General features: G+C 47.5%; 1 protein-coding gene across 1 annotated transcript; it reads left to right on the top strand.

Annotated features, from left to right (window-relative positions):
- Nucleotides 1-552: 552 nt before the first annotated feature.
- On the top strand, nt 553-27,969 carry TKTL1 (transketolase like 1). The gene is given in 16 exon segments (XM_059049707.1): nt 553-659; nt 5,570-5,690; nt 6,289-6,305; nt 6,307-6,402; nt 9,662-9,757; nt 11,376-11,564; nt 11,646-11,773; nt 12,995-13,188; nt 16,266-16,430; nt 20,426-20,509; nt 20,511-20,586; nt 21,779-21,909; nt 23,585-23,668; nt 25,943-26,039; nt 26,169-26,288; nt 27,797-27,969. Coding segments are annotated over 16 exon segments (1,878 nt in total).

The following is a 27,969-nucleotide window of genomic DNA, read 5'->3' as shown; positions in this document are numbered from 1 at the left end:
GGGCTGCTCAGGGGCTGGAGGGAGGCGGCTGCAAAGGGGAAGATTCCAGCGTGGCTGTTTTTTATAGTGTGAGGAAGTGCGCAAAACAAACTGCACTATTTACCAATAACTCTTTTAAAGCCTGTGAATGCAACGGCCCTCCTTTACTACAGTCACCACGTCGCGCAACTGTCACACCATCTAGTTCCAGAATTTTTTTATCACCCCAAAAGTAGACCTGGTCCTGCGCGGAGGCAGCCCTCTTTGAATTGATAGGACGAGGGCAGATATAAAAGAATTAAATTACTTCAAATAATGTGCAACATATGAATAACAATTGTTCAAAATCCGTGGAGTTGGAGGGCCCCTGGAGGGAGCGGCGCGCGTGCGGCCACCTGAGAACGCTCCGCGCCATTTGCTCCTCAGACGCGGCGCGCGGAGGGATTGGCGCGCGGAGGGAGCGGCGCGCGGAGGGAGCGGCGCGCGTGCGGCCAGATGAGGAGGCTCCGCGCCGTTCGCTCCTCACACGCGGGCGAGATCGCGTCTATGGCTGTCAGGCCGGCGAGTGGAGCGATGGCGGAAAAAGACACGCTTGACGAGAACACCTTGCAGGTGCTGCAAGACATGGCCAATCGCCTGCACCTCCACGCCATCAAGGCCCTCTGTGCCTCAAACTCCGGGTAAGGCGCCCTGGTCGAGAAGGTCAGAGCGTTGAGCGGCGACGACCGGGGAGAGAGTTGAGCGGAGCCGTCGGGGGCGGGGTGGGCTTCGTTATTTAGTGGCCCCATTTCAGGCCCTCGGGGCTTGGCAGCCACCCCCAGACTCGTGGCCGCCGCTGGCCACGTACTCAGGCAGCCGCCCCTCACTGGCCCGCGGCCGGCCGACAGTGGCGGCCCAGGGCCTCCGGCCTCTCCTGCTAGCGGAGAGAAGCCGGGCCGCGGGCCGCCTGGCGGAGCGCCTGCGTGCGACTGGCTGGAGCGGGAGCGGGAGCGGCCCGGCGTTTTCCGCGTAAGTGGTTGACCTCGACGCCAGGCTCCCGACCCAGAACGTGGAGTTCCGGGAAATAAAACCGAAGAGAAAGAAATAGGCGAGTAAGAATCGGAGCAAAAGGGGACTGCTGGTTCTGCTGGTATTTTGTCGAGGATGTTTGCGTCAGTATTCGTAAGAGGTGTTAGCTGTTAGCTTTCCCCGAAGGCATTTATTTGTCTGCCTTTAGTATGGAGGCAATTCTGGCCCCAGAGTGAGTTTCACTGTGTTCCCTTCAGTATTTTGGGGAAAGTTGGAGGAGGATTGAGGATTCACCAGGGAGGCCATCAGGTTCAAAGTTTTTTTTGTCACGGAGCTTTTCGACTCCTGATTCAATCTCCTTATTGTAGGTTTATTCAGATTTTCTATTTCTAAAAATTTCTTTTAGGTTAACTAATTTATTGGCGTACAGTTGTTCACAGTCCTTTATAGTCCTTTTTATGTCTGTAGAATCAGTGGTTATATCATTACTTTCATTCCTGAAATGTAATTAGTAATTTCAAATCGGATTTAGTAAATTCAGTAACTTTCTCTTTTTTCCTTACTTTAGCTAAAGGCTTTTGTTTTGGGGTTTTTTTTGGCTGCGTTGGGTCTTTGTTGTCGCGCGCGCGGGCTTTGCAGCGAGCAGGGGGCTCTGCTTCGTTGTGGTACGCAGGCCTCTCTGGTTGCGGAGCACGGGCTCTAGGTGCGTGGGCCTCAGTAATTGTGGCTCGTGGGCTCTAGAGCGCAGGCTCAGTAGTTGTGGCGCACGGGCTTAGTTGCTCCTCGGCATGTGGGATCTTCCCGGACCAGGGCTCAAACCCATGTCCTCTGCATTAGCAGGCAGATCTTAACCTCTGCGCCACCAGGGAAGCCCAAGGCTTATTAATTTTGTTAATCTTTTCAAAGAACCAGCTTTTGTTTTGGTTCATTTTCTACATTGCTTTCCTAGTTTTTTATTTATTTCTGCAATAATATTTATTATGTTTTCCATTCTGGTAGTTTTGGGTTTAGTTCTGCTTTTCCTAGTTACTAAGTTGTGAAGTTAGGTTTTATTCTTTGAGATCGTTCTTTTTTAAAAATTTTTATTTACTTATTCATTTATTTATTTTGACCACCCCGTGCAGATTGGGGGATCTTAGGTCCCCGACCAAGGATCAAACCTGAGTCCACGGCAGTGAAAGCGCTGAGTCTGAACCATTGGACCACCAGGGAATTCCCAGAGATCGTTCTTTTTTAATGCAAGCATTTACAGCTATAAACTTATCTCTTGTCACTGCTTTTGCCACATCCCATAAATTTTGGTATCTTGTGTTCTCTTTTTCATTTGTCTCAATACTTTCCAACTCTTGAAGTTTCTTTGACCCATCATTGTTCGTTTAAGTGCATTGTGGGGGAAGGTTTTCTTTTTTAATGGAAGTGTAGTCGACTCTTACATTAGTGTCACATGTACAATATAGTGATTTAATGTTTTTACGTATTATACCCCATTTAAAGTTATTATAAGAGTGTGTTGTTTAATTCCCACAAATGTGTGACTTTTACCATGTTCTATTCTTGACTTCTAACTTCACCCTGTCCTAGTCAGATAAAATAGTTTGTGTGATATCTTTTTTAAGTTTTGTTCTCCAGCTGTGCTATAACATTAAAAAGGCAATGTCAATGAGTTTAAGACCTGCATGGTTTTGGATTTTTTTTTTTACACTTTCATTTTGCTCCCTTCACCTTCATAATTCATAACACTTTGCATTTTTCAGGAGATTTGTAACAGCTTTTAAATCCAAATCATCCACTTGGGATACTTGCAAAGGCAAGAGGTTTAACTCTCCATTCCATTTTCTGTATTGTGAAACTTGAAAGGGGAGATTTTTTTGGGGGGGTGGTACGCGGGCCTCTCACTGTTGTGGCCTCTCCCGTTGCAGAGCACAGGCCCCAGACGCACAGGCTCAGCGGCCATGGCTCCCGGGCCCAGCCGCTCCGCAGCCTGTGGGATCTTCCCGGACCGGGGCACAAACCCGCGTCCCCTGCATTGGCGGGCGGACTCTCAACCACTGCGCCACCAGGGAAGCCCCCGAAAGGGGAGATTATTAATACACCTGAGCTGGGCTTAAAATGTTACTCTCCTGACTTTGGGGGCGTGGCAGGGCTCTAGGGAGTTGGTTTTGTCCTCTGCCCTGCCACCTCCTCCCCTTCTTAATTAATGGCAGACTGCCTGGACTCCCATGCAGGCTGCTTTCTACGAGCAGCAGTTACTTCATCCTATAAGGGCCTCAAGTTACACCACAACGAGAAACTTCTCAGTCTGACCATTCACTTCCTAAAAGAAATTCATTTTAGGAAGTAGAATGCATTTTCTTTGTTGGATTTTTTTAAAATTTTCTTTCCCAGTTTTATTGAGATGTAATTGAGCACACAGCACTATCTAAGGTATACAGCATAATGATTTGACTTACATATATTGTAAAATGATAAATATAATAAGTTTCCCTATCATCCATCACCTCATAGATACCAAAAAATGGAAAAATGTTTTTTCCCTGTAATGAGAATTCTTAGGATCTACTGTTAACAACTTTCAAGTATATCATACAGCAATGTTACAGTCATTTTGTTATATATTACATCCCAAGTATTTATCTATTTATTTTTAAAACTTATTTACCTATTTGTGGAGTTTTGTAGGTTTGTGTTTTGGTTTTTGTTGTTGTTGTTGTTTTTGGCTGTGTTGGGTCTTTGTTGCTGTATGCCGGCTTTCTCTAGTTGGTGGCAAGTGGGGGCTTCATTGCGGTGTGCAGGCTTCTCATTGTTGTGGCTTCTCTTGTTGCAGAGCACGGGCTCTAGAGCACAGGCTCAGTAGTTGTGGCTCATGGGCTTAGTTGTTCTGCGGCATGTGGAATCTTCCTGGACCAGGGCTCGAACCCATGTCCCCTGCATTGGCAGGTGGATTCTTAACCACTGCGCCACCAGGGAAGCCCTGTATTTATTTATTTTATATCTGGAAGTCTGTAGCTTTTGACACCTTCATCCAGTTCCTCCTCCCCTCAACCCCCACGTTTGGTAACCACAAATCTGGTGATCTCTTTTTCTATGAGTTAGGGTTTGGGGTTTTTTTTTAGATTCCACAGTGTAATAATACAGTATTTCTTTGTCTGTGAGTTACTTCATCTAGCATAATTTTCAAAAGGCCCATCCATGTTGTCATAAATGGCAGAATTTCCTTTTTGTGCCTGAATTATGTTCCATTATATATCTGTACCACATCTCCTTTGTCCATTCATCTATCAGACACTTCGGTTGTTTCAATAGCTTGGCAATTATAAATAGTGCTGCTGTGAACGTAGGGGTGCAAATATCTCTTCCACATGGTGTTTTCATTTTCTTCAGATATACTCCCAGTAGTGAAATTGCTGGATCATATGGTAGTTGTTTTTTTTTTTAAGATCCTCCATATTGTTTTCCATAGTGGCTCCTCTAATTTACATTCCCACCAACAGTGCACAAGGGTTCTCTTTTCTCCACATCTTTGCCAGATTTGTTAACTCATCTTTTTGATGACAGCCGTTCTGATAGGTGTGAGGGGATATCTCATTGTGGTTTTGACTTGCAATTTCCCTGATGATCAGTGATGTTGAGTACCTTTTCATGTACCTGTTGTATGTCTTCTTTGGGAAAATGCCTATTCAGATCCTTTGCCCATTTTTAAGCAGATTTTTTGTTGTTTTGTTATGGAATTGTGTGAGTTCTTTATATATTTTCCATATAAACACATTATCAGATACGTGATTTGCAAATACTTTCTCCTATTCAGTAGGATGCTTTTACATGTTGTTGATGGTTTCCTTTGCCATGAAGAGTTTGGTTCAGTCCCACTTGGTTTTTGTTTGTTTGTTGTTTTTGTTGCTTTTTTTTTGCTTTTGCTTTTAGTGTCTGATTCAAAGAATCCTCACGAAGACTCAGGTCAAGTAGCATAGTGCCTATGTTTTACTTCTAGGAGTTTTATGGTTTCTGGTCTTACCTTTAAGTTTTAATCCATTTCAAGTTAATTTCTGTGAGTGGTATAAGATAGGTGTCCAGTTTCATTTTTTTACATGTGAATATGCAATTTTTCCTGTATCACTTGTTGAAGAGACTGTTTTTTCTGCATTGAGTATTCTTGGCTCCCTCATCAAAAATTAGTTGACCACATATGTGTGGGTTTATTTCTGCTTTGTGAAATTTCTGATTAATGATATCACAGATGAATTCATACAAGTGAAATGACACTCAAATGCTTACAGAGTCACCAGGCGAACTTCCCCAAGTATGCCGGTGCTCCACTGATAGAAGGGGGCTGGTCTGTGAGGTCTTGCTCCCTACAGGGAGAGGAGTTGTGAGGTTCCTGGGCCTCAGAGCATCCTTGAAAGCTGTGAACTTGGCCGGCAGTGGCCCAGCATCCCTCTCCCTTGACTGGATTCTTTCAGGGCTGGGAGGAATGACTGCTGCTTCCAGTTTGAGGAGACCATGTGCTGAAAGGCCTCCTCAGGCACTGTGTGTGTCCCTGGTGAGTCACTTGCTTGTGAGAAACGACCTGTGTCATGTCTTTCAGCCACCCCACATTGTGCAGCAGTGCTGCTGAGATCATGTCCGTGCTGTTGTTCTACATCATGAGGTATAAACAGATGGACGCGGAGAACCCGAACAATGACAGATTCATCCTCCCCCGCAAGGTAAGCTGGCATAGGAACCCATGCGCAGACTCTTGGTTCCTGAACTCATTTTAAAAGCCACCATGTGGCAACAAGACCTGAAATGGCCTCTGTTTATCCTTTTGGTACTTCTCTCTTTGCCTCATGTCTTCATCTGTTCAGGCTGATATAATCAAACACCAGAGACTGGGTGGCTTATAAACAACAGAAATTTATTTCTCACAGTTCTGGAGGTTAGAAGTCTAAGATCAAGGCGCCACCATGGTCATGCTCTGGTGAGGGCCCTGTTCTGGTGGCAGACTTCTCACTGTGCCCTCGTGTGACGTAAGGAGAAACGGTCTCTCTTTTATAAGGGCATTAACCCCCACTCTTCAGGGTTCTGCCCTCATGGCCTAATCGCCACCCAAAGACCACTACCTCCTAATCCTATCACCTTGAGCATTAGGTTTTCAACATAATGGATTTTGGGGAGGGGGCACAAACATTGAGACCATGGCACCTCATAAAGCTCTAAAAGGTGTTCTAGTGTGGACTGCGTGGTGGGAAGGATGACTTGCTGGCAGTCCTTCTTTGCCTCTGATGGTGCCTCGCTTTACCCCACTAAAGCCCCCCTTGTCAGGATCATGCTGCTCCAATCCCCTGCCACCTGGGTAGAGGAGGCCCACATGAGTGAATCCAACTTGTTGAGCTCGAGGAGCGTGGAGCTTGATTTGGAGGGGCGTCCCACCCGTCAGTCAGCTTTCTCTTCCATTTCTCTGCATATCTGACCTGATACCAATAAGGAGTTTCTCATTAGGCTAGCTGTAGTACGAGATACCTCATGACATCGGGGGACAGGAAGGAAAAGAAATATTAAAAGCAAGGTCGATCTAGAAGAACAAGCAGCTCTTTTGATGCTGTCTGAAAGCTTGCTGTGTTCTGAGCAAAGCATTTAAAGCTCAACTGGTAGAACGACATGTGCAAATAGAAACCCCAGATCTGGACAGCGGGAAGTAAAGACAAAGGTAGAGTACAGGCAGAGTGCCTGGAGCCGCAGTTGTGATCCTTGTCTCGGTGTCTAAAACATAATCTCAGGTGAGGTTTGGCAAAGGATAAATAAAACGTGTGTGCAGAGGAAGAGAGATGAAGCAAATGAAGTCCATTAGTAACAGTTGACGAATTTAGGTAAAGAGTATATGGAACTTCATTGTACTATTCGTACAACTTTTCTGTGAGCTTGAATTTCCTTCATCATAAAAACTGAATAACTATAGGTGTACAAACAAAGTATGGGTGTTTAGAGCTTTACTTTAAAAAAGGGAAAGATGTGGGAATTCCCTGGTGGTCCAGTAGTTAGGACTCCACGCTTTCACTGTTGGGAGCCTGGGTTCAGTCCCTGGTCAGGGAACCAAGATTCCGCAAGTCGTGCAGCGCAGCCCCACAAAAAAGATGCCTAGACTATCCATTAACTGCTGCTATCATATTATCAGTCATTGGCCTTAGAGGGATAGAGAGACTTTCTGGCGTGTAGCCTCAGGCTGGGCGCTACTCATTAGCCAGATTTATCTGGCAGATAAAGTTTGAAGAGAAGAGAAAACACTCAGGGGACTTCCCTGGTGGCGCAGTGGTTGAGAATCCACCTGCCAATGCAGGGGACACGGGTTCGAGCCCTGGCCCAGGAAGATCCCACATGCCGCAGAGCAACTAAGCCCGTGCGCCACAACTACTGAGCCTGCGCTCTAGAGCCCCCGAGCCACAACTGCTCAGCCCACAAGCCACAACTACTGAAGCCCGTGCGCCTAGAGCCCGTGCTCCGCAACAAGAGAAGTCACTGCAATGAGAAGCCCGTGCACCACAACTAGAGAAAGCCCTCATGCAACAACGAAGGCCCAACGCAGCCAAAAATAAATAAAATAAATAAATTTAGTTTTTTTTAAAAAATAAAACACTCAGGAGCATAGTCCATCTTGGCTGTGGTTGGGAATGGAGTAAATGGATTCACTAGAGGCCAAGAAGCCAGGGTGTCCATAATCTGTGCTCCCGGGGCAGGAGTGTCTATGCAGACAGCTGCACGAGGAGGCAGCTTGCTAAGGCCTGGCCGTGGCACTGACTGAGGTGCTCATGAACTCTCCGTCCACCACCCAGGCCTTAGTTTTTGTTTTATCAGCTCTTTTGTTTTGTTTAGCCAAGGAGACCTGGGAAGTAACCAAAAAGCCTTCTTGTAAGTTTGTTCTTGAAGCACACTTTGTGTCAGAACAAAGATGAGAAGTACCACCTGAAAGGGAAAGCTTGCTTTCTTGGGTGCCCTCAGCGGCTTGTGTGCATCTTTATTCTTGGCCCCTCAGTTGTGAGTGTCCCCCCCACAGCGAAAGGATTCTTGGGAAAGGAAAGGGAGCTCATGTGGGCGTGCTTCCACCAAGCCAGACATCATGCTGATGCCCTGTCAATCTTCTCAATTAATCCTACAGCCTCTTGCTTCCTGAACGGGGCTTTCCTCACCATCATACCCAGAGAGCAAAGCCTTATGGAAGTGGGCTTACTTGGCCCCCGCATTAAAGCTGGGGGGGAGTGGAGTTGGTCTCAGTGTAGAGCGCAGGCTTGCTCCAAGGGCACGTAAGGCACCTGGAAGCCAGAGCTTGTTACAGGAGTAAAATAGGAGCTGTAGGGAGAAAGACTAAGCTAGCGATGTTGTCAAGAGAGACTTCAGTGGGACAGTTCTCGGGGCTAGAGATGCAAAATAGAAATCTGTGAGGGCACAAAACACGTAGAGAAAGTTAAGGAAGGTCAAGAGCCCCAGGAAGAGCTGAACAGTAGGGTGGAGCGAGGTAGGAGAGGGATCTGAGATAACAGGTACCATCCACTCATCTGTGGTAGTGACAGCACAAACCAGTCTCTGAATGGAGCTGACATCTGAATGGAGGAAGGGAGCAGACAAGAAACAAACCCAGAAATAGCATGTCACATGGGGCTGAGTATCCTAGATCCCAGGGAAGTGGAGGGCAGGTACTAGGTGAAAGGGATGGTCCAGGAAAGCCTTGGTGTTGACATCTGAGCAGAGACTTGGAGGGTGTGAGGGAGTAAGCTGTGCCCTTATTTAGGCACAAGCACTGAGCACTCGGGGGAGAGGGAGCCACACGTGCTAAAGCCCTGAGGCAGGCATGTGCATGGCGTGTTCAAAGGACAGCCGGGAGGCCAGGCACCCAGAGCAGTGGGAGGTGATGGGGGTCTGGAGTGAACAGGCCACTGCAAGAACTTGAGCTCTACTTGAAGTTAGATGCCAAGACCTTGGACAGTTCTCCGCAGCGATTGAGGGGCAGACTTCGGTTTTATCGTGCTCCGCCTGGTGGCTGTGTTGAGAACGACTGGAGGGAAGCAGGGAGGCCACTGCTCTGCCAGAGGCAAGAGATGTTTGTGGCCAGGCCAAGGTGGTGCCAGCGGAAGTGTTGAATAAGTTTGATATCTCTTCAGAAGCGTGGGAGTGAGTGAGGCCTCAGTGCAGCAGACCTTTGGCATTGGCACCACCTAGTGGCCCTCAGAGGGCCACATTCTCTCCGTGGGACAGTGATAGCCTGTGCGTACAAGCAGGTTGGTGGGGATAAATGGAGCGGTGGTAGGAAGTGATTTATTTCTAGCATAACCTCCTACATCACCACTTCCCAAATCTCAGTTGACTTGAGTTTTACAAACCAGGGAAATTGAAATCTCCTTCAGTGTTTCCAGTTTCTATTTAAGAGTCCATATTCTCCAAAAACATTGAACATCTGGTCTGTATACAGCTAGATACAAAGTCTTGTGGAAATGGGAAGACTTGTGCTTATGTTTTTCTCTGCTTTGCTCTTGGGCTCTGTTTAGGCTGCTGTGTGCAGAAGCGTCCCACTTCTACGTTGTCAGAGCTCCAGTTGCCCTCACCAGCTGCATGGATTACCTGTGACTCTGTTGTCTTTGTGACATTGATCTGACACTTTGGGGTGCATGAGGGTGTGTAGATTCATTTGGTCCCTTCTCTTACAGAGACTGTTGTTTGTTAATGTGGCAACTGGATGGCTGGGGCAAGGACTGGGGATCGCATGTGGGATGGCATATACTGGCAAGTACTTTGACAAGGCCAGGTAAGGCGCTTACCCAGAAACCACTTAACTGTTCCCACCCCACCCCCAGCACTTTGGCTTTATTTATCGCTTATTAGTTTGGGAAGACAGTGATTGTGTTAAAAGTTCAGATTACCAAGTACTCAAGGAGTAAAAAGAACTCATATTTCATGAAGCTGGTCTAGCATCTCCTGTTGGGTCCTAAGTACTGCCTGCAGTATAGAAATCAGTTCATTGGGGACTTCCCTGGTGGTCCAGTGGGTAAGACTCCGCACTCCCAATGCAGGGGGCCCAGGTTCGATCCCTGTTCAGAGAACTAGATCCCACATGCGTGCCACAAGTAAGAAGCCCGCATGCTGCAATTATGAGCCCACATGCCACAACTGTAGGATCCTGCATGCTGCAACTAAGACCCAGCACAGCCAAAATAAATAAATAAATATTTTTTAAAAGAAAGAAAACAGTTTATTAGGATTCAAGTCTAAGTTATTTTTAAACATTTATTTATCTGTTTGTTTGTTTGTTTATTTAGCTAGCTAGCTAGCTGTGCCGGGTCTTAGTCGCGGCATGCGAGATCTTTTGTTGTGGTGTGCAGGGTCTTAGCTGCAACATTGTGGGATCTAGTTTCCTGACCAGGGATCGAACCCGAGCCCCCTGCATTGGGAGCGTGGAGTCTTAGCCATTGGAGCACCAGGGAAGTCCTAGGATTCAAGTTTTTACTAAGAGATATCTTAGTGAGGTTCACTATAGAGTGAACAGATGGTGTATTTGCCTTTCCATTGGGGACCCCTACATGTTAATCAAAGGTCTCTTTTTCTGGAATGGTCCACCTTCCTGAAGACAGGCAGATCCATGCCTTTCTTGCAGGGGTGTGTGCCCAGGTGCTGCTGACGTAGGAGCAACAAGATGGGGGATCCTGGGGGCCTCAGGGTTGGCCATGACGGTGTGCATGTTCTACTCCCATGGTTCACCCGGGGTGCCTGACTCTGCAGCCCAGGTGGCCCCTCTGGAGGCACTTCGTTGTGCTTCCTCCACAGCTGACCTTTTTCATCTCTCACCGTTGCCTCTGTTAGTCCCTATCCTGTGCTTAAGCACTTTTTTTATACTTCATTTATAGCATTTTGGGGGGGTCTGGGTTGTCTTCTATTGATTTAAGCATTTCATGTTTCTGCTGTGGAGGAGTTTAATATTTATAACAGAACATACGCTCCTGAGATAGAATGTTTTGATTGTTATTATTGTATATAAATTTGTAAAATCAGAAATAGAAGGTGGCAGTGCTTAACATGGAGCTAATCAAGAAACCATGTATGTAAATGTTTGGGCATTTAAGGGAGCTGCCTTCTCCCCATCCGCTCTTATTGGTTGGGCCCAGAGAAGTGGCAGAAGAAGGTAGAAATTACCTTTACAGCTAGGACGAGAAGACTAGCCAAAGGTGCGGCCCATGTCGTGAGGCCCAGGCTTTTAAAGCTGCATCTCCTCAGCTGTGGAATTCGGGCAGCGTTGACAAGGAAAATTGTCTTAGGTCTGAAGCAGCTGCTTCGGTCTCCTCCTTTGTTTCTCTCCATGAAATCCATTTGCTCGAGCCGCCCAGAGGAGCCGCAGGCAGGGTCCTGACGTCTCTCTCGGCTTACCCCAGCTACCGCGTGTTCTGCCTCATTGCAGAGTGCGAGTCCTCGGAAGGCTCCTTCTGGGAGGCCATGGCCTTTGCTTCCCACTACAGTCTGGACAATCTCGTGGCCATCTTTGACGTGAATCGCCTGTGCCACAGCACCCTGCCCCTCGAGCACTGCATGGACCTCTTTCAGAAGCGCTGTGCAGCCTTTAGGTAACTGTCCTGTTTTGTGGCACCTTCTTTCCGCCCCATCCCCCCTTCGCCTTCTAACCTGGCCCACTTCTCGGTTGACAGGCGGAGTACTTTCGTGGTGGGTGGCCGCGATGTGGAGGCGCTGTGCCAGGTGTTCCAGCAGGCGGCTCAAGTGAAGCGCGAGCCCGGTGCTATAGTTGCCGAGACCTTCAGGGGCCACGGCGTGCCACGTAAGGAAGTGTTGCTTTTCTGCTTGTGCTTGTCAAAAACCTCTGCCTAGCATATGAGGTGGAGGGAGGCTTAGTCTAGCCGGGCAGACAGCTGACTTCATGCACGGTGATTACGCCTGTGACGTGCGCCCAGCGCTTTTGCTCTTTTTCATGCTTGTAGATAGCAGATCTGGTTAGGGCAAGGGGGAGGAAGCCCAGACCCCTAGCAAGGGAGTGCAGGGGAGTGGCTGAGAGGATAGTCCATCAGTTAGAGGACCAGCAGGGAGCCATGTCCACGGGAGTGCAGAGCCAGAGCGGGGCTGAGCGTGAGCAGATACGTAAACGTGAGCGTGCGTGCCTGCGAGCGCCCTCGCCTGTTCCCCGCTACCTGGGAGGACACACAGGCCACTCGTAAAGCGGCGCCTCTGGGAAAGGCAACTGTGGAACTGAGGGTCGGGGAAGGGAGGGGGTTTTGAAAGTCTTAGCTTCTTGCAGATTTCAAAGTGGACATCTGAAATTGTTCGTCTCAAGTATAAATAATTGCAGTAGATTCCTGGTGTGTTTTTAGTGTTGACATTTTAGAATAAAACTCTTCTATGACTCCTTCTCAAAATACAGTCTTATTCTGGTACCCCTGTTCAGTAAATGACGACTGGACCAGTTTGCTCCTGGCAGAAACCTGGGTATTGTCCTTGCCGCCACCTCTCCCTTATGTGCCCCCTACACACATACCCAGTCTGTCATCGATTCTGATTGATTCTGCTCCTGACACACGTCTCAAGTCTGTTCGCGCCTCTCCATCTCTTCTTGCCCAGGCCCAGTCATCTCTCCCTAATTGCAGTCTCCCCAAGCCAGCCCCCACATGACTGCCGTGGTGATCTTTCTGCAACATGGATCTGATCAGTCACCACCCCCCTTCCAAACCCATCAGTGGTTTCCCATCTTGCTTTGGACAGAACTCAAACTCCTTATACCCATAGGATCCTCCATGGTCTGCTCTGCCTGTCCAGCCTCATCTCCCTCCCTCCCCTCCATTCACCAGCACATGGGCCACTGGCCCCCTCAAGAGCCTCCCGGCCTTTGTCAAGGCTGTCTCCTGCGACTGTAGTACTATGTCAGGCCCCCTGTGCCAGCTTTTTACTCTGTGGCTGACATCTTTTCCATCTGGATGTCTTTCAGATGACCAAATAGGAGCTCATTATATACTTAGGGAATGAATGTGTTTTATCCATTGGTTTGCAGATGTTGAGGATGCAGAAAATTGGCGTGAAAGGCCAATGCCAAAAGAAAGAGTGGATACAATCATCAAACTAATTGAGAGCCAGATACAGACCAAGAAGAAGCTTGACCCAAAACCCCCTGTTGAAGACTCGCGTCAAATCAACATCACAGATATAGAAATTACCTCTCCACCTCCTTACAATGTTGGTGACACGGTAGGCAAACTGCTTTTTTCTCTGCTTTTCCTAAATACAGAGGACTCTGTTTACTCTGATCTCCAGGAATGAACAAATTGTTAGGTGATGTGATATTTAACTAAAGATTATAAGCAAAAATATGGATTTACCTTCTCTTTTACTGTTTCTGATATTTATTCTTTGATTTCAAACTTAACTCAGGCCTGAATTTTCTTACCAGTCAGTCGCTACTTATTCGTGTCCAGTGCTGTGCAACTTTTGCTTGCTTCTGTGTCTACTCAAAGGATGGGGGCCAGCTGGATTGATCTGTTGGGCTTATTCCCTGGATTACACAAGGAAACTCTCCAATTCATCAAAGACCAGTTTTTCAAAAAGGAAACAAATTAGGCACGAAACCCTGAACATAAAGCCTTTCTGCTTTTTGATACCACTCTTGTATTCAAAGTATGCAGGGTCTTCACAACCTCAGGAAATAAGGTGGCGAGCCTGGGAGGAAGGAAATATTTATTTATTTGGGGACATTTTGAGTGTTACCTACATTTTCTTAGCCTGGTAATATGGGTTTTAAATAAATGAATTAACTATTTGAGAAATTAGAAAACAAATTTTAAAGCAGAAGAACGCTATTAATAAGGGAAAAGTACATATAAACAGAGGCTACGTTGGTAATATGTGTCAACTCTTTAGCTGTTCACACCCTTCAAACTAGCAGTGCAACTCACAGGAATTTATCCTACAGAAACACCTGTGCAAGTGTGCAGAATGGAATGAATGTTAATTGCAGCGTTAATTATGATGAAGTGTTTATGTCTGGAAGGTAGGTGGGATTATGGAAGCTTTTCATTTTTTAAAAGAAGTGTATATATTTTACTAATAGGAAAAATTAAGGAAACAGGCCAATTCGTAAAAAGTTAATGAATTAAAGGACGAGAAGTCACATTAATACACAAATCAAAGAGTTGGCTCTTTACAGTAGACAAACCATTATCTAGCCTACTTAAAGAGATGAAAATCATAAATGAATAAAATTAGTCACTAGAGGAGATAACCACAGATGCAAAAAACAGAATTTTGAGAAAACTATGCTAATTGGTATGAAACTGTAAAAAAAAAATGGACCTCTTTTAGGAATACATGAAATACCAAAATTGACTAAAAAGACACAAAACACTTAAGTAGATCAACAGCCATAGAAAAATTTGAGAAAACTGTCTTAAGAGTTATACCTCCAACGTGCCAGGCTCACTAAATTGCAAGAGTGACTTAATTTTAACCTTCAAGGAATAGGTTAATTCCTCCGCTGTTTCAAACCTTCTTGAATATGGAAAAAGCCATTTATGAAGCCGAAATGTTATAATGCTAGCCCAAAGGAAAAAACTACAGGCCAACCTCACTTATGAATATTGATGTAAAAATTCTAAATAAAATGTTCGCCAGTCTCAACTCAGTACCTTAAAGAAGTATATGAATCAGTGAAGTTCAAATTAGTAATGCATATCATTCACCAGTATTAGGAGGGGGGAAATTATGATCATTAACAATAAAAGACTCAGTCCTGACAATAAAAAGGCAAGCCTGTTTGCAGGTGGTAGAGTTGTATGTCTGGAAAGCCCAAGAGAATCGACAGAAAATGGTTAGAAATAAGAGGAGTCCAGAAAGAGCTTGTAGCAAAACTAATATACAAAGATTGATTCTTATATTAATAAAATGGAGAGATTGTTATCCCTTTTACAGTGGCAATAAAAACTAAAGTAACTAAAAATAAACTTAAGTGTATAAGGTCTATGTTAAGATACTTATAAAACTATAGCCCTTAAAGAAGCTCGCATGCCTTGTATGCATGAGATGCTCACCAAGTAATTGTGAGTAGACCATTGCCAAAAGGATGCTGCACAAACCTGTCATTTCCCTCACCCCTGGGGAGAGGTGCCAGGAGGGCGGGAGGAAGACGGCCTTTGCACTCCATATCCTTTCGTAATTTAACTTCTGTACTCGTCTACGTGAGTTGCCTGTTAAAAAAATATTTTCAGGAGTGTTTAGATGAATGAACAAAGACAAATAAATGAGGAGGCAAACCTTGTTTTTAAATAACAGCTTTATTGAGATAATAAAGCTGTGTAAAGCTATAGATTTCTATATAATCTCCCCATTTGAAATGTACAATTCAAGGGTTTTCAGCATCCTGACAGCTGTGCACCCATCCCCACACTCAATCTTACAACATTTCCGTCCTGCCAAAGAGAAACCCTATAGCCGTTAGCAGTTACTCTCCATTCCCACCCAGCCGCTAGTAACTGCTAATCTACTTTCTGTGTCTGTAGATTTGCCTATTCCAGACATTTCATGTAAATGGGATCATATAATATGCAAAGTTTTAAGTCTGGCTTATTTCACTTGGCACTGTGTTCTCGAGGTTCATTCATGTGGTGGCAGTACTGCATTTTATGGGTATATCATGTTTCATTTATCCATTCATCTGTTGCTGGACATTTGGGTTGTTTCTACCTTTTGACTATTGTGAATAATGCTGCAATGAACATTTGTGTACAACCTTTCGTGTAGATGTATTTTTCTCTTGGGTATATACCTAGGAGTAGAATTGCTAGGTCGCAGTAATTCTGTTTAACTCTTTGAGGAAATGCCAAACCTTGTTTTCTTTAATAGAAAAACTCAATATTGTAAGGATGTCAGTTCTCCTCTAAATTAATCCATAGGTTGAATCCAGTCTCAAACAATATCCTAATGGAATTGTTTATTATTTGTATTATGTTTCTGAAGTTCTACATTTTAATATTTACAGTGAGTATCATCAGTTTTATAGTTAAACACTCACAGAGGCATTTGCATTTGGGGAAATGTAAATTTTTAAATCAACTATAGGAATGGGACAGAATAAATTTATTTGGGGGAAATTGATACCCAGTGAGCCAAGTATGGATTTTAAATTGGCTAACAGTCCTTTTTTATGACCCTAAAGGAGATTATTGGTGAATCACAAATTTGCTTTCTTCATTAAGGTAGATGACAATTTATAATTCTACCAATTCACCTTTCTTCTAAACCCATTCTAAGAAACTCTACTGTTTAACTTCCAGATAGCTACTCGGAAAGCATGTGGTTTGGCTCTGGCTAAGCTGGGCCATGCAAATGACAGAGTCGTTTTGCTGGACGGTGACAGCAGGAACTCCACCTTCTCTGAGATAGTCCAGAAGCAACACCCTGAGGGCTTCATTGAGTGTTCTGTTGCTGAGCAAAACATGGTATGTATGCTGGGGACCTCCATCTTGAGTCTTCTCATTGACAAACAGTGGCCCACCAGACATAGGAGGCCTGCGCTGTGTTACAGTTTTTCTTTCCACTTATAAAAGCAAAGGAACTGGAGGAAAAAAGTGTCGGGGGAAACAAGTACAGAGCAGCCAGGCAGAGCCTGAGGGGTGACTTCCAGGACTGCAGGGAGGGGCTCCAGCCATCTGCCCTCAGGTCTCCAGGCCTAAAGCATGCCCAGCTCCCTGGTAGCTCTAGGTGACCCCACTCTTCCTGCCCTGCCCATCCCACAACCAGGCAGTCCTACAACATCCCAGAGGCCAATAGATTGAAAGCTACAAGGGACTGTGGTTTTTCTCTCCACCTTGTTGCATGGGGCCTAATATATCCTAGATATTCAAATGTTGCCCTCATTGTAGCCTCAAGAATGTCAGTAGTGCTGTGGCCTTAGGTAGAGCTATTCTGCTTATCTGTGCTTCAGTCTCTTCCCAGGATGACATTAATGCAGGAGTCTCTTATGCATGCACATATCCGCACACACTCCCCTCAAGAGAGAGAAAGGAGTTTGTGCAAGTAAACGCCTTGACTTGTAAAGCTCTGTGCCAGTGCAGAGGCCAGTGCACATGCACCTTCACATTGTAGAGGCCAAAAACAGCACTGGCCAGAAATCTATGGGCCAGCAGGCCTTACATGACCACCAGAGATACTGTATTTGGAACAAGTAGTATTCACAAATGTTTTAAAATAGTTGCCAGCTTTTTTTTTGTTGTTTTGCCGGTACCATGTGGCATGTGGGATCTTAGTTCCCTGACCAGGGATTGAACCCGCGCCCCCTGCGTTGGAAACACGGAGTCTTAACCACTGGACCGCCGGGGAAGTCCCAGCTGCCAGCTTTTAAAAGTCAGGAAATTTTATATGGAATACAAATTTCTGGATTCTCTTGAAGATTGGGAAGATCTGGCAACATTAGGACGACATTCCTTCCTTCCTGCCACCAGTTAGCTGGAGCCAAGCAGGGGCCCCATTTTGATGGGGGTCCACAGCCAGCTCACCATGTCCCTGCCTCCTGCTGACCCGCTCATTTGTTCACGGTGCTTCCCTGGCCCTGTCAGTGTTGGAATTTAAGCGCCCCTGTTCAGTAAAGTAGGTCATTGCAATTGTAAGAATATGTACATTTTTCTGCGGGTCTCATTAAGCTAAGCTGTTTCCATTTTGAATGGAAAAGAATACAATTCATAATTTTCTGAATTGGGCTGCCTATCAAAAAGCTTGCTTCCTAACTCATTGATTCTTTCAGTCAGCAGCTGAAGAAAACGAATAAAGCAGCAGCCAGCAAGTGGGTAGTATCCAGTGCTACCAGGTGAAACTGGTGACTGCAGTGATAGCGTGACTAGGGCCAGTCAGGAGCAAGGTCTCAGAGGACGTGACACTTAAGCTGAGACTTAAGTGACAAGGAGTCAGTCATGCGTAGATCTGGGGGGACAGTGTCCCCAGAAGAGGGCCCAGCTAGCTCTGTGGCATGCCCAAATCTGAGCTGTTTAGGGCGCAGAAGGAAGGGCCGGTGTGGAGGACAGCTTGTTGGGGGGAGTGGGGGAGGCGACAGGAGATGGCGACTTGGACCAGGACAGTAGCTGTGGGGTTGGAGGGAAGCAGACTCATCCAGAATCTGCTTTGACAGGAGAGTCGGCAGGATGCCATGGGGTAGGTGTCAGGGCAGGAACCAAGGCTGGCACTAGGGCATAGGCCAGAGCACCTGGGAGCAGAGGAGTGTCGCTTCCTGAGATGGACAAGACTGGGGGAGGAATGGGTTTTGGGAACACAGTCAGGAGCTCTCTTTGGGCCCTGGGATGGGGGGATCAGGGTACCTGTTAGACTGGGAATGGGGGTGCCAGGTAGGTTAGAGGATAGATCATTTATCTTCAAGTGTGTTTGCTTTGCAAACTGCTGAATGTGTTTTTCTAAACTAGATCTTTTTCTGCCTAGCTTTAAGTTAATATCTAAATTTTTCATCACAGATTTAAGTAGATGCAAAGGATATAGCTTCCCGTATATTGAAATTTGTGACACTTTAATACTCAAATCATCCAATGACATGAAGGCTCTCTGTCAGAAATTAAATCCGTTTTTCTACTTGAATTCTTATTTCTGTTCTGCTTCCCCAAATATATTTATGCATGAAAGCCTTTTATTGACAGTTCTTTTCTGCAATAAAAATATGCATATACATTGATAGTTTTAAAAAATTTTCCTATGTGCATAGGCCTTGGAGCATTACAATTTTTTTTTTCTTCTGGATTGAGCTACAGTTATAATTATTAGCTTGTGTAGCATTGGTTAAGTACACTTAAAGCTAGAATGAGACAAGTTTCAGAACAAAATCTATTCGTATTTTAATGATGTAAGTGCCAAGAAACCTTGTTTACATAAATAAGGTGATGGGAAGGGAAAGAGTTTTGTTGTGGCAACATCATTCAATTCATTTGAATTCCTTCCCAGTTATAAGCCAAAAATCACACAGTGATCTTTCATGTAAAGTTGTTGTTGGAAAATTATTTGTTAAGCGTTGACAGTTGCATTAGGTTCTCTTTCAGTTTTGTTAAAAGAATTGGAAAACCCCTGACTTAAGAAAGAATTTGTTATCCAATCTTTTGAGTTCTGTAGTTTCTCAAGGCTGCTATGATTATTTCGAATTGTCCTTTCTGTTTTGATCCGGAGCTCTTACACTCCAGGATGTTGCCCGACTGAAGGACCCCATGTGGGTGAGAGAGCGCCTTCTGGCAGTCAGTGACTGGGAGGCGATTATCAGGGAGACAGTGGGAAGTAGGCCCTGGGCCCTTTGGCTGGCAGACAGACGTGGGAGTCAAGGATATTGACGTTGAGACCAGCCACAACCACGTGCCCCTTGGACGGGCTTTGTTTACCCCCAGGATGTTCATCGTCTCGTTTGAAACCTGCCAGGGTACGTGAGCCTGGCGTTGCAGGGGAGGTGAAGAATAGAGAGGGAGAGGGGCGCTTAGCATCAGGCACGTCAGAGTGACACAGTGGGACCGCATGCTGGTTCCCCGTGGAGGGGGCAGATGAGGAGTGCGGCCCGAGCCCCAGGACTCAGTCGAGGTGCACCGCCCGGCAGAGCCAGCCTGGGCGGGAGCAGCAGCGTCCAGTGACACGGGTGGTCTGTAGTGCTGGGGGCTCCTGAGAGGTCAGGTATGGTGCAGACAGGGTCGGGCGACCTGTGCACTTGGCAGCTTCTGGGTCCCTCACAGGGACTGGCGGCCTAGATGAAGGGAACGGGCGGAGAGTGGGAAGTGAGGAAGTGTGTGAAGCTCCCTGTGAAGGAGAACAGAGATGAAGGGCGGCCTCTGGAGCGGGACGGCAAGGTGAAAGTGAGGGCGGACGATGGAAGATGCTGGCACACACCGCGGCGCTCAGAGAGGGAGAAAGCGAGGGGACACGGGAGGGGAGGGAATAATCGCACAGCCAGAGATGCCCGTGAGAAAGCAGGAGAAGGATGAGGTTCAGCAGGGCGGGCAAGTGGGCCTCAAGTAGGGACCGGTCTGCCCCGTCTCCTAGTGACACGGCGGGGAAGTGGGGATGGGGTGGGAGAGGCTCCGTTGTTCACCTCTCTTCCCCCGGAAGTACCCAGGGGAAGCATGCAAAGGGGCAGGCAAAGAGGGGACAGGAGGTAGGGGGAGAGAATAGGAAGGAGCCCCGCGGGGACTGCAGGGTGGCCTTGAGCGTCCTGAGCTTCCACATGTCGCATTTGAAGGAGCAGGGTGAGCACTGCAGTTCCTCTCTTTTCTGGCAGTGTCAGGGGACACCATGGATTTGCCGGGTTTGGGGCTTTCCCACGTAGGTGCCTGGGGGGGAGGGGTGGCAAGGTGAGAGGGTGCAGAGTAGAGGTTTCCCTGAGATCCCCCCTCTGTGCCGGGGAACGGAAGGGGCGGTGGGGTCCGGTCCGGGAGTGTTCTGACTCACCTTCTTTGCGTTGCAGGTGAGCGTGGCACTGGGGTGCGCCACCCGTGGTCAGACGGTTACTTTTGTTTGCACCTTCACTGCCTTTTTGACCCGAGCATTTATTTGATCAGATCCGGATGGGAGCCATGTCTCAAACCAGCATCAACCTTATTGGGTCCCACTGCGGGGTATCCATAGGTATGAGTCCTCAGTGCCATCATCTTAATCGCCTTCCTCCTTCACAGAGAAAGAGTAGCCTGTAAGAGGTTGAACTGCCAGCGTACTTAAGGTTGCATAACGTTTGATGATCATAAACTCCTTTTTGAAAAAAAGCCATGTCATGTTTTAGACGTTCCAGACACTCTGTGTAACTTTTGAGCTGATCTCTTGGTATTACTGAAAAGTGCCCATTTTTTCTGTCACCGAGAAATAATTATCTGTCCTGAGTGCTTCTTCTTTGTCAAGCCACATGCTAGGTAGGGGTAGGGTCACCCTGGCGTCAGCGAACTGTTCACTGCTCTCTGGTTGCCTTAGCCCAGTGGGGACGAGCAACCTGCTTGGACACAATGGGAAACCTCGGGGCGCCCGACACAGGGGCGTTAACCGTGGATGGGCTTCATGGAAACTGGGGGAGACACGGGAGCCAGGAGGAGGACCGAGGTGTGTGTTAGCAGTGGATAGAAAATCGGGCGAATCTGTGAGAACCTGAAGAGAGATTTCAACATTGCTGACAGAAGGAGGAGTCTCCGACTGCAAGAACAGCAAAACCCCAGTCCCCAGGGGTTCTTGCCTGGGAAACATCTGGGAATCGTGTTCGTGGGTGACAGAACTGGGGAGTCTAGAAAGATGGGGCACCTGACATTGCTGTGGCGGGGCAGGTCAAGGTACATGTGACAGCTTACACTTGCTGCCAGAACGCTGGAGGGGAGGGCTGGAAGTGCACGTTCGGGTGTCGTCTTGGGGACTTCCTGGGAGAGCAAGACCAAAGGTTATGTTCTGTAATGCTCAGCGACTTTGAAGCCAGGAGAAATGAATGAGACCATTTGAGCCTGAAAACTTTAGTCTCTTGATGGAGAAGGTAGATGAGCAGAGAAGAAATGGCAGAGTCTGAGGGGCCCTCCTAGGGAGAAGAGAACACGGCCAGAGACCTGGTGCTCAGGGAGGGGTGTTGGGTCACTTAGGGCAGCAGCACTGTCACTGTGTGCCAGGTGTTAGCGAGGCTTGGGGCCAAGAAGAGGCCTAGGCCACGTTGCTTGCAACGTCACTTAGGAGCCTCGTACGGAGTGTGGCAGTGACGTGTGCTGCGATGGTGGCCACCATGGCAGCACGCTTGCTTGACTGACAGAGAGCAGGTTCATCTTTCTGTTGGGCTATGGCTTTGCTTTCTCAGGTGAAGACGGCCCCTCCCACATGGCCCTGGAGGATCTGGCCATGTTCCGAGTGGTTCCGAACTGCACTGTTTTCTATCCAAGCGATGCCATCTCCACGGAGCGTGCTGTGTTCCTGGCGGCCAATACCAAGGTATCTCTAAGGGGACACTGGTGGAGACAGAAAATGTTGCTGGGCTCTGATGCTAGTTTGGTACTGATGGTGTGATTTCTTTTCCCATTTTTTTCTCAGCATAAAGAAAATAGTTATTCGTTATAGGAAATTTGGTTGTAGGTTTCCTTTTAAAAGTAGAACCATTACCCCAAAAAAGGGTGATGAACCACGAAGAACATGAATACATTTGCATTGTAAAAAACAGTGCAGAAGAATTTCGAACCCCTGACGACCTGTATCGGGTGGGACTTGGGTCAAGAAGAGGGGGTGCTCCGAGACAGGGAGCCCTTGGCAGGGCCACGGAAGTGGGCTCCAGCGACAAGCCATCATGTGCTGGCCTTAGACACAGCCCATGCAGCTGCCACCTCGTGATATCAGAAAACTGGACAGTTGCCAGTGGGAGGCCACTGCAGACAAACCCTGGGGTCCCCAGCCCTGTCCCGCCCTCACAAACAGCTTAGAAGGGTACAAGTCGGGCTTCTGCCCTGCCTGCCCCTCCTGAAGTCTCACGAGACCAGGGGCATCAGATGGACACAACCTAACTCCTGTCCAGAACCCAGCTGCAGCAGAGGCTAGGGGACAGAATCTTTACCTTTCTAACCAGTCTAGCTAGCGGTCGCCAGACTCACCTCACCCTCCAGCCCTGCACGCACCCATGCGCCTGCACAGGCAGCCCTGGGCACAGTTGTGGGTTGTGCGAGTTCCGTTCCAAGCATTTCCAACGTGTTAGACACATGAGTTTCTGTGACTTTTTTCCTTTAAACCTAAGTGGCCTCAGACATAGTTCTGGATTTTTCTACTTGCTATATCCTGGACATTGTTTTATGTCCTTGCATGTACAGTGCAATCTCGTGTGCCGCAGGATCTTACTTGTGGGAAGTTCAAAAGAGACAGAGCTGTGGTGACGGAAATCAGAATAGAGGTTGCTTCTTGGGTAGGGAGAGTGACAGGAGAGAGGCAGGAGGGAACTTTCTGGGCAGGTGCAAATGCTATCCAGACTCAGGAGATGGTTACATCGTGTATAACTTATCAGAATTCGCGGCGTGCTCCACTTAAGTAAATTTTACCTCGTAAAAATACACTGAATAGAACTAGTTCATAACATGTAAATGAACAAAAGGAATCAGCGTTCCTAAATTAATGTATTGGTTTATTGTGTGTGATTTAAATATGTATGTAAATTAACAAATACTCTAGACATTTGAGTATTCATCTACATTCCTGTTTATATGTTCAAGGTGATAAAAAACCGTATTTACATCTTTTCGTTGGAGAAATAGTCATTTTATATTCCGGTGTCTAAGGTACTTCTCTAAGGATGGAGCATTACAAGCTGTTGTGACAAAAGTTGTTTCCCATGTGTTTTAGGCTTTCTCTTCAAGGTGAGTCAGTGCTCCTGCCCCATGTTTCTGTTCTGTGGAGACACAACAGATCAATTTATATTTGAGAAAGCTTTCCTAACTGGGTGAGCAGGGCAGAGTGGGGCCCTTCGTAGTGACCCGACCCCGTGACAGCTGGCCCTCACTCCAAAAGTCACATCTTGGTTTTAGTACAAAGAACTGTTAGGTCCTTCCCCGCTTCTTTTTGAGGTTTATTAGTTGGAAATTTAGTTTGATTTTCTAAACTGTGGCTCTGGTGTTCATTTACACCCTAGGGGATGTGCTACATTCGGATCAGTTGGCCAGAAACTGCAGTTATTTACGACCCACACGAAACCTTTGAGATTGGACCGGCCAAGGTAAGGCCTTAAATTCTCCAGTGTCTTCCAGTATCAGTTCACGTGGAGAGCACTGTTCTGAAAGCCAGCGCTAGAGACATCCACAGTTGACTCTTCATTCTTTCTTTGCACTAGTTTAAAAAAAGTTCTTGACCTTTGTCTGCTTTTCTTCAGGAAGGAACATTCTGCCAATATCAGCCTGAACTGAACTTTTCTCCTTTCTGAAAGGAGTCTCTTTGTTGAGCCCTTAAAGATAAGCTGGTAACAACTTGAAGGCTTTTGAGTTGCTTTGCTGTACCTTCTCACAGCCTCAAGCTAAACAAAATAATAGAACCCATTTCAGATGAATAGTATATCTGTTAGATTCTGGTTTTGCAGGTCCAAGGCCAGGAATATAACAAACAAATATGAACCATCTTGCCTCTGGCCATTTTGTGACCTTGAGGTTGGTTTTGCACAGGGATTGTGGCCTCACCCCCAGGCCTGCTGATAAAGGCTGGCATTGCAAGGTGCCTCCTATCTCCTGTATCCTTGAGAAAGCCCTAGAAGCACAGATTGTTAGCAGCCAGCCATGTTTTGTAGATGAGGGCCAGAGAAGGTGTTCGGGAAGACCAGGATTCAAGCCCCCACGGCAACCCGGCGTCTGTGTGCCTGCCTTTTGGAGCTGTGCGCGCAGAAAACCAGCAGTGTCTGTGGAGAAAATACGTGACTGCCCACCACCTAGAGAGCAGGGCTTACAGACATTTGGGCACGTTTTCTTCCTGGCTTTTTCTATATATACGTATATATATGTGTATATCTTAGTTGAGATCATACTGCATAGGAAAGATTTATGTCCTGTCTTTATCTTATAAGCCTTTTAGAACATCATTAATACTCTCCTTAAGTATGTGAAAGACTGATAGCCACTCTTGAAGAGCAATAGGTGACTTCCAACTTGATTGCTAAGGGCTAGGCTGCTCCAGAATTCATAGTGGCTAGTGCTCAGAATGAGTGAATGAGTGCTGGATGGCTTTAGTGCCACAGTAGAGCAGGTGTACCCAGAGCAGTTAATAGTCCCCCATAGTTCCATTCTGCTGAATGGAAAAGCTGTACTATTCACTTCAGTGTGAACTACACGTTCATACTATTGTTCCCTGGACTCCTGCGTTTAACTCAAAGCCATATGTTTGCCTCCGGGGGTGGTGGGGAGTGTTTCTTGGTGATAGTCATATGGTTTTCAAAGCTTTCTCATATCTCTCTTCTTTTTTTCCCTCCCCTGATGTTTGTCCTGTCCTGACAAAATGAAGTAAACTTCCTGATGCGAGTTAAAACGTGTGTGATAATATGCATGCCATGGATAATTCAAGGGCTGGGTTTGCAAAGGGGCACGTAGGTGTGTGTATGTATTTGTGTATATGTATGTATCTGTACATGTATATGTGTGTGTGTGTGTGTATGAAAATGCTAGAACGTTCTTGAAGAATGGGGGTGGGTGGTTTGAAGCCCTGAATATCTGTAGTCAGCAATGGTTCTTAAGCTACAGGAAAAGCTATACAGAGGAATGCAATGCAGACTTCCAGATGCCTTTGGTTGGGTGACTTTGGAGGAAACAAAACGATGAAAAAAAGAGCAGATAACCCTGTCTGCTTACAGAATAGCGAGTGGTTGGGAGCACGGGCTTTGAAGTCAGATGGGCCTGGCTGCTGGTCTCAGCTCTGCCCTGGGCGAGTTCCTCCTGCTCTGAGATTTGCTTTCCACAGCCACAGAAGGGCCCACTAATGCACGGGCTTCACAGGGCACTTGGGCAGGCACCTCGAAAATGCCCCCAAATGGTCCCCGTCAGCATTGTTCATGATCGGAGCCCATTCTGGGTGAGTGAGTGCCCCAGCAAGATGTTCAAGCAGTCCAGGGGTGGTGCCTCTTCAGACCCCTTGGTGGGTGTGAGTCCATGCTCTGGAGCAGATGGGCTGTACAGCTCACTTCTGGCCTTCAGCCTTTCACATCTCTAACAGTTAGAAATCCACCTGCTTTGCTAAAGGGTCATTTTGCACACGTATTGTAAAAGAACTTAGTAATTTGGCATCTTGAATCCTGAGGAAAAGTAGGTGAATTTGTTAAACAAACATGAAGTGGGGCTTATTAAAAAGAATATGTCCTTGTTGGTCAGTGTGCTGACTTGGCCTTTTTTATAGTGAGCTATTAAGGAGTGAAATTGGTAGGCTCAGGAGAGCAGTGTAGCAGAGTGTCCTCCGCTTTGAGATACACTCTGTGTGTAGTAAACACAGCATTTTTGTTTTGTGGGTGCAACGCCAGGTCGTCCGCAACAGTGTCAACGACAGGCTCACAGTTGTTGGAGCTGGAGTGACTCTGCATGAAGCCTTAGCAGCCGCCGGTGATCTTTCTAAACCAGGTCAGTTGGTTGTTGCTGAATGCTGACGTTCAAGCTGGGAGTAGTAGGACTTGGGCTGCCTGTGTGCCCCAATCTGTCTTTTATTCTAAGTCTGCTTCATACACCAAGCTGGTTATCTCTGTTCTCCAGATATTTCTATGCACGTCATCGACCTGTTTACTGTTAAACCCCTGGATGCAGCCACCATCATCTCCAACGCAAAAGCCACAGGTGGCCACATTATCACAGTGGAGGATCACTCTCCAGAAGGTGTGTGCAGGCCTCGGGGACCACTTTGAAAGTCTGCTTTGGTGCAGCGTGGTTTTGTTTTCCTCGACCAGAGGCGTGCCATGATCGTGGGCAGCACGTCCAGCCAGCCACTCACCCAGCAGCCCGTATTACTTGCTCTTTGCGACGGTACGGGTATAGGGCCTCTTGCCCGCCTGCACTGGCTGGCTAAGGGTGGGCCATGCCCATCCTCGTTTGTGTGTGCTCAGCACAGCGTGCAGTGCCTGGTCCCCGGGTAGCTGGCTCAGTGGCAGTGCAGAGGACTGTCTGACTTGGCATTGTGAGGGGAGGCGTCATAAGAACCTTCACAGTTGCTCTTGAGTATTGAATGATTAATAGCTTGCCCCCCACAAAAAAATGGCAGTAGTGCCTTGCAAGGAGAGAACACGGCAAACGCAGGAAAAGTGTGGCCAGGGAGAGGGGGCTGGGCAGTGTTTGGCCAGTGGAGGTCAGGTGGGACAGAGGAGGGAGAGGGGAGCTTCGTGTGCTCGCGTGTCAGGGGCCCCAGGGACACCCCTGTGATCTGCAGGAGAATGCTCCAGTGCCCTCCCGGCTGAGGCTGATGACAGGGAAAGGGCACACGCCAGCACCCCCAAGGACAGAAGACGCAGGTCGGGCGTGGAGAACCCCACACCTTCGGCTTCCTCTCTCCCTCCCACGAGGGGCCAGCCGAGCACTCTCCCTTCTCCGGCAGTGACAGACGCCTCCCTGGAGACCCAGGGAGCCCACTCGAGACTCAGCGCCCCGGGTTTCCTTGAGGGCTGGTCGCTGCCCGGCACGTGCCAAACTTCCCGATTCCCAGAGGAAAGCAGCTGCGCCCCCTAAACCACCCTGTGGTGCCAGAGTCCAGGCACAGGGGCCACCCTTATCAGTAGGGAAAGTGTCTTGTCGATGCAGGGCACTCGCACCAGCCCACTGCCCGGGCACCACCCCAGGGCCAGCCTTGCAAGCCGGCCCTTCCAAAGCTGGCATCCAGTCCGTAGGTTCCTGACAGCTTTGAGAATCTGGGTTCCACAGACGCCTCTATCCATGGAGCCCCAGTGGAAAGAGCCCCTGCCATAGTGAGGCTGGGAGCAATTGGGGGACTCGCACTTTTTTTTTTTTTTTTTTTTTTTTTTGCGGTACACGGGCCTCTCACTGTTGTGGCCTCTACCATTGCGGAGCACAGGCTCCGGACGCGCAGGCCTAGCGGCCATGGCTCACGGGCTTAGTTGCTCCGCGCCATGTGGGATCTTCCCGGACCAGGGCACGAACCCGTGTCCCCTGCATCGGCAGGCGGATTCTCAACCACTGCGCCACCAGGGAAGCCCGGGACTCGCACTTTTGAACGAGAATGCTTCTGGTCAGTCAGGGAATGGTTGTTTATGAATCAACGCCCAGTGAAAAATATTTTTCCCAGGGAACCACAAATTCAAAGGCCTCTATGTGATGGGGTTTTAAGGCTGACCATCTGTTTCCAGAGCGGAGCCTAATGTCCCTTGCTTCTCCAGGTGGCATTGGGGAGGCTGTTTGTGCAGCGGTATCCATGGAGCCTGACATCCTGGTCCATCAGCTGGCAGTGCCGGGGGTGCCTCAGAGCAGGAGGCCGAGCGAGCTGCTCAGTGTGTTTGGGATCAGCTCCAGACACATCATAGTGGCTGTGAGGAGCATTTTAAAGAATTAA

This window comes from Kogia breviceps, chromosome X, assembly GCF_026419965.1.
Source record: "Kogia breviceps isolate mKogBre1 chromosome X, mKogBre1 haplotype 1, whole genome shotgun sequence".
Classification (NCBI taxonomy): Eukaryota; Metazoa; Chordata; class Mammalia; order Artiodactyla; family Physeteridae; genus Kogia; species Kogia breviceps.
Note: the sequence above shows the minus strand (reverse complement) of the source record. Positions and strands in the feature narration are given on the sequence as shown.